We start from the raw sequence: 15,905 nt of genomic DNA on the forward strand, positions 1-15,905 counted from the left end.
TTAGCATGTAGCTATTGGCACTGAGTTATTAGCATATAGCAGTTAGCATGTAGCTATTGGCACTGAGTTATTAGCATATAGCTGTTAGCATGTAGCTATTGGCACTGAGTTATTAGCATATAGCTGCTAGCATGTAGCTATTGGCACTGAGTTATTAGCATATAGCTGTTAGCATGTAGCTATTGGCACTGAGTTATTAGCATATAGCTGTTAGCATGTAGCTATTGGCACTGAGTTATTAGCATATAGCTGTTAGCATGTAGCTATTGGCACTGAGTTATTAGCATATAGCAGTTAGCATGTAGCTATTGGCACTGAGTTATTAGCATATAGCTGTTAGCATGTAGCTATTGGCACTGAGTTATTAGCATATAGCTGTTAGCATGTAGCTATTGGCACTGAGTTATTAGCATATAGCTGTTAGCATGTAGCTATTGGCACTGAGTTATTAGCATATAGCTGTTAGCATGTAGCTATTGGCACTGAGTTATTAGCATATAGCTGTTAGCATGTAGCTATTGGCACTGAGTTATTAGCATATAGCTGTTAGCATGTAGCTATTGGCACTGAGTTATTAGCATATAGCTGTTAGCATGTAGCTATTGGCACTGAGTTATTAGCATATAGCTGTTATATTGTACAACGGTTTTTGTATGTGAAGCTGCTTTAAGGAAAAACCACAAAACAGCTTTTCAACCTTCATCTGTCAAACATTTTACTTTAAAGGGAAAGTTTTCTGGTGGAACCAGAACCAGACAACAAACAAATTTCAGGATTTTTCACTTGGTATTTGCTCAAAACAGCAAACCGTGTGATTCTTCACACAACAGTCAGACAAACAGGATCAGACTAAAAGCCTCGGATTCAAACCAAGAAGATGACGGACTTTCATGAAGCCCCGTCTGCCCCCCCCCCCCATCAAAACACCCTTCACCCCTGAAAAAAACAAAACAGGATTTGCACAAAGAAAGTGAACTAATGTGACCAGGTCACAAATGTTTTCATATTAAAATGTTTTCTTTCCCCTAGAAAAGTAAAAACTGCTTCAAGGATCAGGACGTCTTCATTTCTGAGCCTCCCTAAACGCCTCACAGCTGAAGATAAAAAGAAACGCTGGTTCAAAGACGGAGCGATCGGTTAAAGCAACATTCTTCTCTGGTTGGTCAGCTCTCATTAGGCTCCTCCCACCACTCTGCTGTTGGTAAAACTCTGAAAGCTAAGCAGCAGCTTGAGCTGAAGTAACGGCAGGCTCAGAAGCGGCCTGTAGGGGGCAGGCGTGGACTGTTGGGGACCCGCTGAGACCAGCAGGGCGGCACCGTCTCAGCTACAGAAACTATCTGTGATGTCACACTGAGGGTTCTACCCTGCAGCGTTCTGACAGACGCTCTGACATCCATACGTTCTCTGTAGAACGCTTCGCGTTTGAGAGGAAGACACCAACAAAGATCCGTTTTTTGGCAGCAGCTGAGCATAAATCCTGTTTTTCTCACTTCTGTCCCCCGGCCCCTTCTGACCTTTGTCAGATCCAAAGGGAACAGAACCTGGATCCTTCAGGACTTTGGGGGAACAATAAAGAAGTTCTGATGGACTTGTAGTGGTGGGGGCCTTGGACAGAGTACAGGACAGGATCTGTCCTCGGGAGCACCTGCAGGGTCCGTCACACCCTGACCAGGAAGTCGATGCCGAGCGAGGCGGGAATGTGCAGCGCGTCCAGACTCAGAGCGGACGGCGCGTACGGGAACAACACCGGGAAGGTGAACTTGGTATCCAGCAGGAGCTGGGGGGGGTCGTTCCTCTCCTGGAGGCGGTTCTGGACACAAAGGAAAGCAAAGGTCAGTCATATAGCAACTGTAACCATGGCGACCAGGAAGGAGGGGCTCCTCTACCCAGGAGGACCTGCTTCTTCCCCTGGAGATCAAAGGTCAGGACCCTTCAGCGCTCACTCTCCAGGTGAGCTCACCTGTCAGCAGCCGCTCATCAACATTCAACATGTTGGAGGTTCGGAGGACAGAGGAGGGTCAGGGAGAACTTTGGAGAGTCTGGGAGGAGGAGGCTCCGCCCCCCATTCTTAAGAAACCCACCTGGATGCCTCTGATGAAGGAGACGGTGACCCGCTCCTCAAACTCGTTCAGAGGCGTGTACAGGTTCAGGATCTTCACGATCTGGAGGAGAACACACAAGAACATTACATGGAGAGCAGGCAGGTTGTTGGTTCAAATCCAGGTCATGCAAACAGGAAGCCAGGATCCGAAGGTGGAACGTCTGGAACGTTCTTTGGCGTTCTCCTGAAGCCAGTTCTACCTCTGAAGCCGTCCAGCAGACGGAGCAGAAGCCTCACAAACAACCCGCACTTCACTGCACTGAACACTGGGGGCGCCGCTCAGAAAGATGGAGGGTCACTCTGACCCAGGGTCACAGCTTATGACATCAAAGAGGAACACGCCCCTCCCCCAGCTGTAAGGAGTGAGGAGGACCTGCTGCGTGGTGAGCGCGGTGCAGAGCGTGCAGATGGCCTCGGCGTCCTGCGTGGTCTTCTTCTTGACCTGCAGCAGCTGCGCCGCCTGGATGATGGGCTCCAGCGTGGCGGCGGCTTTGCTCTGGAGCAGGTTGTTGGCTCGAAGCCACTCCTCCATCTGGCTGGTGTTGTACCTGGAAGCCAAACATCACCGTCAGCACCACCCGTTACACCCATTCAAAACGGCCTCTCTCTCCAGGGCCAGGAGAACAAATGGGGGGGGTGACACGGAGGAGGCGGGGCTACCTGAGCTGCATGCCGGTGCTCCATGAGCAGACGTCCTTGCGCAGCAGCAGGTTGTTGAGCGTGTTGGCGTTGATGCAGCTGAACAGCTGCCGCACCACCTGCCCGATGATCTCAGGATCCAGCCCGTGTTCCTGCATGACGGCGTGGAACTGCCCCAGCTGCCGGATCAGCGCCTCCAGGGTGTAGCTGCTGGGCCCGTCGTCGGTGTCCATGCTGTGCGAGCGGTTCCGGTAGCCCATGGGCTTCACGCCCGCCAGGCTGGGGATGCTCTCGCTCTCCAACATGGCCGACACTGCAGGAGAGACAAACGCGGAGGCGGAGTCAGAAACAATCAGCTGTAGATCAAAGCCACCAAACATCCGAGACGCGAACGACGTCAACTGACCAACTCAAGCCGGATTCAGGAGAACCTGCAGCTAAAGACCTTTAGACGAACACAGGTCACCAAACGCTTCACGTTCTCCACAGAAACGTTCTCCACGGAGACGTTCTCCAGAACAACGTTCTCCAGAACAACGTTCTCCAGAAAGACGAGGTTTAGTGTTCTTCAAAAATACGTTCTCCACAGAGACGTTCCCAGAAAGACGTTCTCCATAGAGGCGAGGTTTAGTGTTCTTCAGAAATACGTTCTCCGCAGAGACGTTCTCCAGAAAGACGTTCTCAAGAAAGACGAGGTTTAGTGTTCTTCAGAAATACGTTCTCCGCAGAGACGTTCTCCAGAAAGACGTTCTCCACAGAGACGAGATTTAGTGCTCTCCAAAAAGGCATTCTCCACAGAGATGTTCTCCACAGAGACGTTCTCCAGAAAGACGTTCTCCAGAGACGTTCTCCACAGAGACAAGATTTAGTGTTCTCCAAAAAGGCATTCTCCACAGAGATGTTCTCCACAAAGACGTTCTCCATAAAGACGTTCTCCACAGAGACGAGATTTAGTGTTCTCCAAAAAGGCATTCTCCACAGAGATGTTCTCCACAGAGACGTTCTCCAGAGACGTTCTCCACAGAGACGCTCTCCAGAACAAGTTCTCCAGAACAACGTTCTCCAGAAAGACGAGGTTTAGTGTTCTTCAAAAATACGTTCTCCACAGAGACGTTCTCCACAGAGACGTTCCCAGAAAGACGTTCTCCATAGAGGCAAGGTTTAGTGTTCTTCAGAAATACGTTCTCCACAGAGACGTTCTCCAGAAACAACGTTCTCCAGAAAGACGAGGCTTAGTGTTCTTCAAAAATACGTTCTCCACAGAGACGTTCTCCATAAAGGCGAGGTTTAATGTTCTCCAGAGAGACGTTCTCCACAGAGCCATTCTCCAGAACAACGTTCTCCAGAAAGACGAGGTTTAGTTTTTCTTCAAAAATACGTTCTCCACAGAGACGTTCTCCAGAACAACGTTCTCCAGAAAGACGAGGCTTAGTGTTCTTCAAAAATACGTTCTCCACAGAGACGTTCTCCATAGAGGCGAGGTTTAATGTTCTCCAGAGAGACGTTCTCCACAGAGACGTTCCCAGATAGACGTTCTCCATAGAGGCGAGATTTAGTGTTCTTCAGAAATACGTTCTCCACAGAAACGTTCTCCAGAGAGACGTTCTCCATAGAGGTGAGGTTTGGTGGTCTTCAGAAATACGTTCTCCACAGAGACGTTCTCCAGAACAACGTTCTCCAGAAAGACGAGGCTTAGTGTTCTTCAAAAATACGTTCTCCACAGAGACGTTCTCCATAAAGGCGAGGTTTAATGTTCTCCAGAGAGACGTTCTCCACAGAGACGTTCTCCAGAACAACTTTCTCCAGAACAACGTTCTCCAGAAAGACGAGGTTTAGTGTTCTTCAAAAATACGTTCTCCACAGAGACGTTCCCAGAAAGACGTTCTCCATAGAGGCGAGGTTTAGTGTTCTTCAGAAATACGTTCTCCACAGAGACGTTCTCCAGAACAACGTTCTCCAGAAAGACGAGGCTTAGTGTTCTTCAAAAATACGTTCTCCACAGAGACGTTCTCCATAAAGGCGAGGTTTAATGTTCTCCAGAGAGACGTTCTCCACAGAGACGTTCTCCAGAACAACTTTCTCCAGAACAACGTTCTCCAGAAAGACGAGGTTTAGTGTTCTTCAAAAATACGTTCTCCACAGAGACGTTCCCAGAAAGACGTTCTCCATAGAGGCGAGGTTTAGTGTTCTTCAGAAATACGTTCTCCACAGAGATGTTCTCCAGAACAACGTTCTCCAGAAAGACGAGGCTTAGTGTTCTTCAAAAATACGTTCTCCACAAAGACGTTCTCCATAGAGGCGAGGTTTAGTGTTCTCCAGAGAGACGTTCTCCACAGAGACGTTCTCCAGAACAACTTTCTCCAGAACAACGTTCTCCAGAAAGACGAGGTTTAGTGTTCTTCAAAAATACGTTCTCCACAGAGACGTTCCCAGAAAGACGTTCTCCATAGAGGCGAGGTTTAGTGTTCTTCAGAAATACGTTCTCCACAGAGACGTTCTCCAGAACAACGTTCTCCAGAAAGACGAGGCTTAGTGTTCTTCAAAAATACGTTCTCCACAGAGACGTTCTCCATAGAGGCGAGGTTTAATGTTCTCCAGAACAACGTTCTCCACAGAGACGTTCTCCAGAACAACGTTCTCCAGAAAGACGAGGTTTAGTGTTCTTCAAAAATACGTTCTCCACAGAGACGTTCTCCACAGAGACGTTCTCCAGCAAGACAAGGTTTAGTGCTCTCCACAGAGACGTTCTCCATAGAGGATGACTGGACCCGGGTGGGCGGAGCTTACCGATCATGGGCTGGATGATGCCTTCGGCCACCTTGATGAGCTGCTGGTAGATCTGGATGGACAGGTCGCTCAGCACCTGCCGGTACTCGGCCAGGTCAAAGTTCTTCAGGCAGTGCTCGTTCTGCTTGGCAGTGTTCTGGGTCATGAAGGCCTGAGGAGCAGAGACACCAGGACTCAGGTAACGGGAGGGGGTGGGGCGGGCAGGCGCAGGGGGCGGGGCTCACCTCGTCTCCGCTGTACTGCTTCAGGCAGTGCAGCAGTCGGCTGGTGTTGGCGAGCCAGAAGGAGATCATCTCGAAGTCCTCGTTGTTTTTCTGCAGAACCGCAGAGAGCGGGTCAGAACCGGTTACTCAGTGTGTGCGCGAGCGTGTGCGGACCGCTCACCTTCAGGACCTTCTTGATGGTGTTGATGGTGGAGGTGAGAAGAGACTCCACCTTCTGGTCGTCGTTGACGTGGTCGGCGTGGCGGATGCACATGAAGAGGATGTAGGCGGGCAGACACGGGACGGTGGCGGACACCGAGCTGGGCCGCACGTCTGCACACAAACACACTGGTGAGGAGGCGGAGCTTCGACAGGAGGCAGGGCCCCACTCAGCAAACAGAGGAGCTGGGAGGGGGTCACCCCTGAAGGTGTTTTCCTCTTTCTCCTCTTCATCAACCTCATCCTTACCGTTTGAGTAGCCTAGCGGTAAAACCTGCAGATGAACGGCTGCTGTTCTAAATGTGGCCCCGCCCCTCAGGACAGGGATCTAAGCCCCGCCCACAGACTGACCTGAGATCAGAGCCTTGATTAGGCGGGCTTCATCCTCCTTGCTGTACTCCAGCATGCCATCGAAGTCTTTCTCCTTCCTCTGGACGGTCACCTGCCGGCTCAGCTCGGGTCTGGAGCTGGCGCCCTGAGCGGCGACGGCGGCTGGAATGCAGACAGGCGGCGTGAGACAAGGCTGGCGTCACCTCTGACCTGCTGCCTCTTGCTGCTCGGCTACCTTCTAGCTCCTGGACCTTCTTCATGTAAATCCTCAGCTGCTTCTTCAGCTTCCTCTCGTTCTTCTCCAGCTTCTCCACCAGCTCCTTTAGATCCTGTCGGCACACGTCACACACGTCAGAGGAACCTGCAGGTCAGCCGTGGCGCCGGCAGCAGCCGCACGCGCCCTCACCAGGTTGTCGTTGGTGAGCCTGGTGATCTCCTGCTGCACGCTGTACTCCACCCGCGCCTCCGGGGACAGAGAGGAGGTGTAGTTGAGGATCTCCTGCTTCTTCTCCAGGTCGTCCTTCAGCAGCTCGATCTGCGTGTGCAGAGCCTCCAGCTCGTCCCGATGCGTCCGCGACTGAGACTGCAGCTGCGCCTCCAGCAGCCTGGAGACCGGAGAGGACAGGGTTCACCGTTCCGTTCTGACAGCAGAACACGGCTGCTCAGAACCCCGGTCTGATCCCGACACAGCAGGTCAAGCTGCAGCCAAACCACATCGTCTGCAAAGAGTTTCTGAAGAAGCACACAGGAGGAGGAAGCACAGACACCTGGACACTTGTTTCAGGCTCTGGTAAGCCAAAGCCAGCTCGCCGTCCTCATTTAGGCGGCACCAGTCCTGCGAGTTGCTGGTGTCCGGCAGCAGAGAAACACAGAAAGGCCGAGTGAAAAGCTGCACAGGTGGAGGAGGAGCAGGCGGAGCAGGACAGGAAGCAGGGAGAACCGTCTGGGTTCTGCAGCACTTCACTTACTTTTTGGATTCAGACAGTCCGTGGTAGTCTGTCAGGTCAGAGTCGGCGTCCGGAGGCTCTCTGCTGCCGCGGTCTGGACCTCCGTCAGGTTCCTGTCACACAGGAGAACCTTAAGGATCCTTGTGTGCTTCGCTCAGACACTGGAGGGGTTTGGGTTTTATCTGGTACATTTGAAACGGTTCCGGTTCCTAAACGGTGCTGCAGCCGGAACTTCACGAATGACAAGAAGTCCCACATTTTTCAAAAACCCGGCAGTGTGAAAAGCGCCGTGACGGCGAGGAACAGCGCCTGAAAGTGCATCTTACACGCGGAAAACACGGATATCCTCGCTCATCACCATGACAACGGCCAATTGTCAGAGCATCGCTCTGAACCACAGGGCCGCTGGATTACAACCTTTAGCTAAAGTTCAAACTTTCACCAACGTGGAACCGAGTTCAGAACCCGTCCCTGTTCATCAGAACGGAAGCAACAACTTTACTGCTGCTGAGGTTCTACAACTTAGAACTTCAGGATCGACTTCCGGTTTGTACATCACCGGGATGGCTGTGTAGTGGGAGAGCTCCCGACTGAACCAGAGAAATCGGTCAAAAAAAGCCCCGGGAACGGCGAAATCAACTATGTAAGTTGAATATAACATCGAGGGCAAAGAGAGAACACCAAAGACCAGTGTTTTGCAGCGAATTGGTGGAAGCAAACTGACTTTGAAACGGGCTAACGTTAGCTGCTAAAGCTAGTCACCGCAGGCTTACCACCTAAGTTAATGTTTGCTAACACAAGCGAAATGGCAGAATACAGTATACTGCTGCAAGAACTTGGAGCGTTTCGCCAAGAAAACAACGAAAAATTGGAGAGTATTAAAGAAGACATCGCTAAAGTGAATAACCGAATGGAAGAAGCTGAGGGGAGGATTGAAAAAGCAGAGGAGCGAATCCAAACAATGGAAGACGTTATGGTGGAGCTAATGCAGGTACACGTGAAGCTAACAGACAAGCTAACGGACCTGGAAAGCCGCGAAAGGAGAGAAAACATCCGGATTTATGGTGTGCCAGAAACATCTGAACGAGATTCCCCCTCAATGAGTGCTTTTGTGGAAACATTACTTCGTGAAGGTTTGAAGCTAGAGGGCGCGGAGAATATAAACATCGAATGAGCCCATCGCTCACTAGGGCCGCCCCCCCCTAACGGAGCCTCACCACGCACTATTCTGGTGAAGTTTTTAAGCTTCAAAACCAAAGAGCAAATACTCCGCAAAGCATGGCAACAAAAAGGCTTTACCTGGAAAGGTAAACAGATATCTTTGGACAATGACTACCCTCCACTCATTCTCAAGAAAAGAAGAGAATATGCAGCTATCCGGAGGATTCTAAAAGACAAGCAGATCCAGTTTCAAACCCTATTTCCTGCAAGGCTGAAGGTGAAGTATGCTGATGGAGTCAAGATCTACAACACAGCGACAGAAGCAAGTGAGGACATGAGCGAAAGAGGATTTCCTGTGGAGGTCATCAAACCACCGGAATCTGTTTTGGAGCAATACAAGCAGCTGAACACCTGGAACAGGGTGACTAGAGGGACCGACCGCACTGCACCAGGCCCACCGGGTCCGAGTTATAAAGAAAAACTGAGAGCCTTCAGGAGAACCGGTGCTGACCCAGCGGTGGAGTGAGTTTTATAAATACCCTGGAAAGGTTTCCCAATGGTAACTTTGGTTTCCGTTTCTGATAAATCAGAATCTACTAGAACTTGTCTGAGGAGATCTTATTTTTATTTTCTTATTTTTACCTTTTACCTTTAATTCAAATAAAAATATTGAGACGTAATGGTCATCAGGTGTATAAGTAACCGACATTATACGTGGTTCTGTCGGTGGGACAACCTCCCACACCTAAAGCCCTGCTCAAAAGGGCCCCCCCTACCAAAGTGAGGAGGACACTGCCTTTAGAGGCTCAACAGGGTCTATTTCTAAGACCCCTACCTTGGAAGTTTAAGTTACCTACATTTGATTTTAGTTATGTTCAACTGTTAAGTTTTCTTTCTGTTCAGAGTTCAGTGTTCAAAATGAGGAGCAGGGAATATATGTGCAAAATACTAAAATGTGAAACATTATGTATGACAGAAACGTAAAACTGCTTACACTTAATATCAATGGCTTACATAATCCAGTTAAGAGGTGGAAAACATTATCCAAACTAAAACAAGATAAAGCAGAAATAGTCTTTTTACAAGAAACGCATCTCCCAGAGGCTGAGCATCTAAAGTTGAATAAAATGGGCTTTAAACACGTTTTCTATTCTTCCCATAGCTCAGGGCGGAGGAGAGGGGGGGCCACCCTGATAGCTGGGGCAGTGAATTATCAACACGTATCAGAATACAAAGACAAAGAAGGCAGGTATATAATGATAACAGGAAGAATCAATGGTATTCTAATAACATTACTAAATGTGTACGTTCCCCCTGGTAGCGACTGGTCTTTTTATAGACATATTTTTGAATTAATTTCAACAAAAAGTCAAGGAACCTTGATATGCGGCGGAGACTTCAATATTGTATTAAATAACTCTCTCGATTCCTCAAATGGCAAAGGTGAGGGTTAGGGTTAGGGTTAGAAAACAACAAGCAGAGAGAGCAATTTATAAAATAAAAAATCCTTCAAGTAAAAAAATTGAGACGGACCAGGAGAAAATTCAACAGTGTTTTCATGAATACTATAAAAATCTCTACTCAGAAACAAACCTAACTAATAGTGACCAAATAGATGCATTTTTAAAACATTTAGATTTGCCAACTCTAACAGTTGAGCAAAATGAAAAATTGCTTACAGCAATCACCAAAGAAGAAATTCAATTTGCAATCAGAAAACTAAAAAGCGGAAAAATGGCAGGAGCAGATGGGTTTAGTCCAGAATGGTATAAAACGATGGAAACTCATCTAATTCCAACCTTATTAAAAACATTTAACTGGGTGATGGAGAAGAAAACGACTCCATTGTCTTGGAACGAAGCAATAATCTCAATAATCCCCAAAGAGGGAAAGGACAGACTGGATTGTGCTGACTACCGGCCAGTTAGTGTTTTAAACATCGACTACAAACTATTCACTTCTATAATATCACGGAGATTGGAAACAATTCTCCCAATGCTGATACATAAGGACCAGACAGGATTCATTAAACAGAGACAGACACAGGACAGCATCAGGAAAGTACTACACATAATTCATCAAGTTGTTCAACAAAAACAGGAGACTCTAGTGATCAGCCTGGATGCCGAGAAGGCATTTGACTCGGTGAGGTGGACCTTTTTATATAAAGTACTCGGCAAATTTGGCTTTTGCAAATCAATCATTGAGACAATTTCAGGGTTATATAACAAACCAACAGCCAGGATTAAAATCAATGGAGACCTCACTGAGACGATAACCTTAGAAAGAGGAACTCGGCAGGGATGTAACATGTCTGCCCTTTTATTTGCATCATACATTGAACCTCTTGGGCAATGGATCAGGCAAAGAGCAGACATTAAAGGAGTAAAAGTTTCAGGAAAGGAACAAAAGCTTTCCTTATTCGCAGATGATCTACTATTAACTATATCTCAACCTACAAAAACTCTACCAATAATTATGGACTCCCTTAAAGATTTTGGCACTCTGTCAGGATATAAAATTAATGTAAACAAGACACAGGTTTTAACTTTAAACTACAGCCCTCCTCAAAATGTTAAAGACGAGTACAAATGGGATTGGCAGGCAGACTCAATTAAATATTTAGGCATTGCTCTGCACAAAGATTTTACAAAGATGTTTGAAGTGAACTATGGACCACTTAACACTAAACTACAGTCAGATCTACAAAGGTGGAATGCAATACCATTTTTAGACCTTCACTCACGGATTGACTCAATAAGAATGAATATATTACCACGAATGTTATATTTATTTCAATGTTTACCATTTCCCATACCCCAAAAGCAGTTTGTAGAATGGGATAAGATGTTATCAAGATACATATGGAGAGGGAAAAAACCCAGAATTAAATATAAAACCTTACAATTAAAAACAGATCAGGGTGGCAGAAATCTTCCTTTCTACAAGACTATTTCTGTGCTGCCCAGCTGAGGCCTCTTATCTGCATGTGTTCTCCAGTTTACACTGCAGGGTGGAAAGATCTAGAGCTGAAAACTTTTGAAAAAATACCATTAAAAGCTTTATTAGCAGATATCAAGTTACAGGGGGAATTCCTTTACAGGATGACCCCTTACTGGATATGATGATTAAAACCTGGAATGACACAGTTAAAAAATGCAACTTCATGGAAGACTCAAATTCTCAGATGGTGTGCGTACGACTCAGAGTTCACCCCCAACAAATATGATGGTAGATTTAAGTTATGGATTGCCAAAGGGCTAACTGATTTCAACTCATTTGTTCATAAGGGAGCATTTCAAACATTTGATACCCTAAAAAAAAAACACGGGTTAATTTCTGACGACTTCTTCAGATATCTACAGGTCCGGCACTATTTCAATCAAAAAATTAAAATATCCACAGATGACCCAAGGTTTCTTAAAACTTTTAAAACGGTAATACAAGCAATATGCCCTACGAAAATAATTTCAAAATTATACAATAGTATCTTGTCGCACAAGGGGGAGAACACATACTATGTAAAGGAAAGATGGGAACGAGAAGGGCAGCTCACTATCACAGAGGAGGATTGGGAACAAATATGTCGGAAACAATGGATCACAACAGGATCAAACATTTGGCGTGAATTCTGTTGGAAAAGCATAATGAGGTTTTTTACTACACCCTCTCAGAAAAAATACCTAGGAAATAGTAAATGTTGGAGGTGTAGTAACAATGGAGCCAATCACTTCCATATATTTTGGGACTGTGTGATTATCAAGAAGTATTGGTCTGACATACACGAACATCTGCAAAATGTGTTTTCTATTGTTTTCCCCTTGTCCTTTGAAAGTCTGTTTTTGAGTAAAATTGATGGCCTAAACAACAAAAATAAGAAACTGCTCTACATTCTGCTGGCAGCCAGTAAGAAAGCAATAACCAGAAAATGGCTTAAACCTGAACAGCCAACGATAGAAGAATGGATGGATGTGGTACAAAGAATTTATATAATGGAAAGAATCTCACACTCTTTACAAATACGGCTGGATGTTTTTTACGCTACTTGGTCTATATGGACAGAATATGTTAAGCCTGTAAGATCAGATTTCATCTGAAATCATGTCATATCATTTATGTTTTGAATCTCCCTGCTTCCTCACATGTTCCTTTTTTATTTATTATTATTTTGTTTTTGTTTTTTTTGTTTTTCAATTAAAAAACTGAGAAAGCATGAACATTGTAACACGTCAAAACAATGTACAATTTATCCTGTGCTTTTTCAATAAAAAATAAATTTGAAAAAAAAAAGAACTTCAGGATCAGGAGGAACCCGAGTAACCTCCTCCTTTTCGGATGCAGAACTTCCATCCATCCATCCATCCGTCCGTCCGTCCATCCATGCATCCATCGGATTCAGCTGGATCCGTTTCAGGGTCACAGGTTGCTGGAGCCTATCCCAGGCTGAACCTCTGAATCATGAGGAGAACACACAAACTCCACACAGGAGTTGATAGGAATTGAACGTCGAACCTCTTGTGGACTAGAGCCCTGCGCGGGACTATCTTCTTCATCCCGCTCCCGCCCGTGCCCGCAAAACTCAGAGAATTTAGTCCCGCACAGTAATAGAGATGCATTGATTTGGTATCGTCTCCCGTATTTGTATTGAAATTATTACAGAGAATCGTGTCCCTCCTCCAGCCTCATCTTTTCATGCATTCCTCTTTTGTGTAATTTGCAACTTAATTATAAAATATTATATTTTCACAAATCCTGTTCGGTTAAAAGTGTGCGTGTGTGCGCGCAGACAGACGGCCTGAAGCGCGCTCTTAGTAAGAGGCGGGGCGGGGCGCACCCCCAACAACAGGTTAGATGACAGTGGCCATTGGGCGTCTCTACCTGGTGCCTTCACCAGAAGAGATCACATCACTCCTGTGTTAGTTTCACTTCACTGGATCCCAGTTGATTCTAGAATCCAGTTCAAGATCCTCCTGTTAACCTATAAGGCCTTACATGGAATGGCCCCGTCCTATATTAAGGACCTCATAGTCCCTTACCATCCAATCAGAACACTTCACTCACTAAATGCAGGACTGCTTGTGGTTCCTAGAATTAGTCAAAGTACGGTTGGAGGTAGAGCGTTTAGCCACCAAGCCCCTGTCTTATGGAATAAACTCCCAGCTCATGGAAGAGAGGCCGACTCAGTTTCTACATTCAAAGCTAGACTGAAAACATTCCTCTGTGGACAGGCTTATTGCCAGACTAGTTAGTATTCAGAGATTATTTAACTTAATGTTAATGTGTTTAAATTAAACTTAATAGTAACTATTTGTTTTAAAGGCTGCTAGAAGTTGAAGCTGGGGTAACTATGGTGCTCTGGGGTTCTGTCCTCTTTCCTTTTTTACTTCTACCCTTCCTCTCTCCTCTATTCTTGATCATAATTTATCATTTAGTTCTCCATGCCTCTGTTTGGTGCAGTGATTCATGTATTGTCCCTCTTTCCCCTCCTGGGGAGTGGGAGTGCTTCCAGACTCCAGTTGGTTCATCCGTGCTCCAGTTCCTGACCGTTTACCTCGTCTCTGCTCCTGCTCCTACACCTGGCTGTGGTTCCTGTCTCTGGCTCGACTCGCGCCTTTGACTGTCCCGATAACCACGGCTGGATGAAGCTCGTCTGCTGGACTTTTATATATGTAGTTGTAGATTTAGATAAGTTAATTCTTCTCTAAGAGTTCTGGTAAATCGCCTGTCCGTCCTGGGGGAGGATCCCTCCTTCATGTGGGCACCCCTGAGGTTTCTTCGTTTTTTCCAGAATCCGGTTTTTTAGGAGTTTTTCCTTACCGTGAAGGGGGGTCTAAGGGCAGGGATGCCAGTATAGCTTAGTCAGTTTGTTAGTTCATTTTAGTATTTTTCTATTGAACTCTTTGTATTCGTGATCCTTTTGATTTCATGTTTTACTTCGAAGCCCATCGAGACGACTGTTGTTGTGATTTTGGGCTATACAAATAAAATTGAATTGAATTCACGGAGCTTCAGTACATAAGACTCCAACAGCCGCACAGCCTAACGTAGTCCGCTAATATATATTCATGAGATATTCATGGCAGCACTGGTCCCGCGGGTTTTATTTAGCTGCCCGCAGCACAATTCAAACCGCCCTATCCCGCGAGATTTGGGTTGGGTCCCGCGGGACCCGGCGGGACCCAATCCCAATGCACCCCTCTATTGTGGACCACTACCCCACCATGCTGCCACAGATGCAGAACTTTGGATGAATAAACTTCCAGAACCTTCACGAGCTCCTGTTCATGATCAGCCATGAGGAGGTGGGGCTGAGTGAAAACCCCTGGAGCCGACCAATTATCCCATAGAACACCCACTGGCCGGCCACTCCCCTCCTGGCGCGAGGTGATTCCTGATGCGTAAAGACGGGCTGACGTGTTACAGATGGACGTGACGGCGCCGGTCCCTTTTTCTGAGTTCAGAGGCTGCATGCGCACCGCACTGCATTGTGGGAGAATGCGATACCTGAGGCCAGCTGACACCGAACGTTTCCCAAAAGAGTTGAAGGAAAGCAGAAGCTACACTAACTTCAGGCTGTGGAGACCTCCAAGGTCCACTCTGTGGTTCTATGAAGGGGAACCGGGCCTCCATAGAACCACGTCTGCTTCTGCCCTTCCTGGCGGCTCAGTTGGCACCAGCAGACGGCGGTTTGACCGACTTCTGCTGCAGAGGAACCTACTCACCACGTTCTGGCCGTTCTCCTGCTGCTGGGCCTTGCTCACGATCTGGGTCCTCAGGATCAGAACTTCCTCCTTGCGGGCGTCCAGCTCCTCGTTGGCGGCCCTCAGCTGGCGGAGCAGCAGGTTGTAACCGTCCTGCAGCTCGCTGGACGGCCCGTCCGGCGCCGCGCTCAGCGTCTTCCTCAGGTCGTTCAGGTCGTTCTTCAGCTTCTTGTTCTCCGATTCCAGCTCCTGTCTCTGCGGGAACCAAAGTGGTGAAAGTCCCTCTACAGCGGACCCCACAGAACCGCAGACGTGACCTAGAACTGCTCTCAGCATAATGAGACACGCCCTGACCCGCTCTGCTGAAGCAGTCGTTCTCTGAGGGGTTCTGCCCCTCAGAACCTGCTGTGGTTCTGACTGGAGCTGTTCTCCAAGCGTCTGGTTTCTTCAGAACAGCAAAGAGGAGCAGATTCTGGAACTCTGTACCTTCAGGTTGTCGTACGCCAGGTCTGCAGTCTCCTGCTCAGAAACTGGACTTCTCGGTTCCGAGCCCTGAAGGAGCAAAGGGTCATTTCTACTGTAAAGGCGTAGAACGTCATGGAGGAGAGCTGGAGAACCATCTGAGGGTTCTCCCACCTTGCGCCTTGAAAGTTCCTCCATCTTGTCCAGGTTGAGCTGCAGCCTCTTCCGCTCCTGTTCCAGCTCTCGGACCCTCTTCTGCAGCTTCATGAACAGACTGATGTCCATGGCGGCCTTCTCCATCCCCATCTCCTGCAGAACCAGCAGTCAGAACCCTTCAGAACCCAGCAGAGCCGCA

At 47.4% G+C, this 15,905-nt stretch overlaps 1 protein-coding gene across 2 annotated transcripts in view; it reads right to left on the minus strand.

Moving 5' to 3' along the window:
* Positions 1-689: 689 nt before the first annotated feature.
* Positions 690-15,905, minus strand: part of myo5b (myosin VB) — a 32,535-nt gene continuing 17,319 nt past the window's right edge. For both annotated transcript variants that reach the window (XM_023960845.1, XM_023960846.1), the window contains exons 26-39: positions 15,725-15,859; positions 15,575-15,640; positions 15,110-15,343; positions 7,248-7,339; positions 6,686-6,884; positions 6,515-6,608; positions 6,301-6,441; positions 5,912-6,063; positions 5,752-5,841; positions 5,528-5,678; positions 2,762-3,053; positions 2,475-2,649; positions 2,082-2,162; positions 690-1,810 (exon numbers count right to left, since the gene is read on the minus strand). In XM_023960845.1, coding sequence (XP_023816613.1) covers positions 1,658-1,810; positions 2,082-2,162; positions 2,475-2,649; positions 2,762-3,053; positions 5,528-5,678; positions 5,752-5,841; positions 5,912-6,063; positions 6,301-6,441; positions 6,515-6,608; positions 6,686-6,884; positions 7,248-7,339; positions 15,110-15,343; positions 15,575-15,640; positions 15,725-15,859 — 2,055 coding nt within the window. In that variant the 3' untranslated portion in view covers positions 690-1,657. The remainder of the gene's footprint in view (positions 1,811-2,081; positions 2,163-2,474; positions 2,650-2,761; positions 3,054-5,527; positions 5,679-5,751; positions 5,842-5,911; positions 6,064-6,300; positions 6,442-6,514; positions 6,609-6,685; positions 6,885-7,247; positions 7,340-15,109; positions 15,344-15,574; positions 15,641-15,724; positions 15,860-15,905) is intronic.

The sequence above is a fragment of the Oryzias latipes genome, chromosome 12, assembly GCF_002234675.1.
Source record: "Oryzias latipes chromosome 12, ASM223467v1".
Lineage (NCBI taxonomy): Eukaryota > Metazoa > Chordata > Actinopteri > Beloniformes > Adrianichthyidae > Oryzias > Oryzias latipes.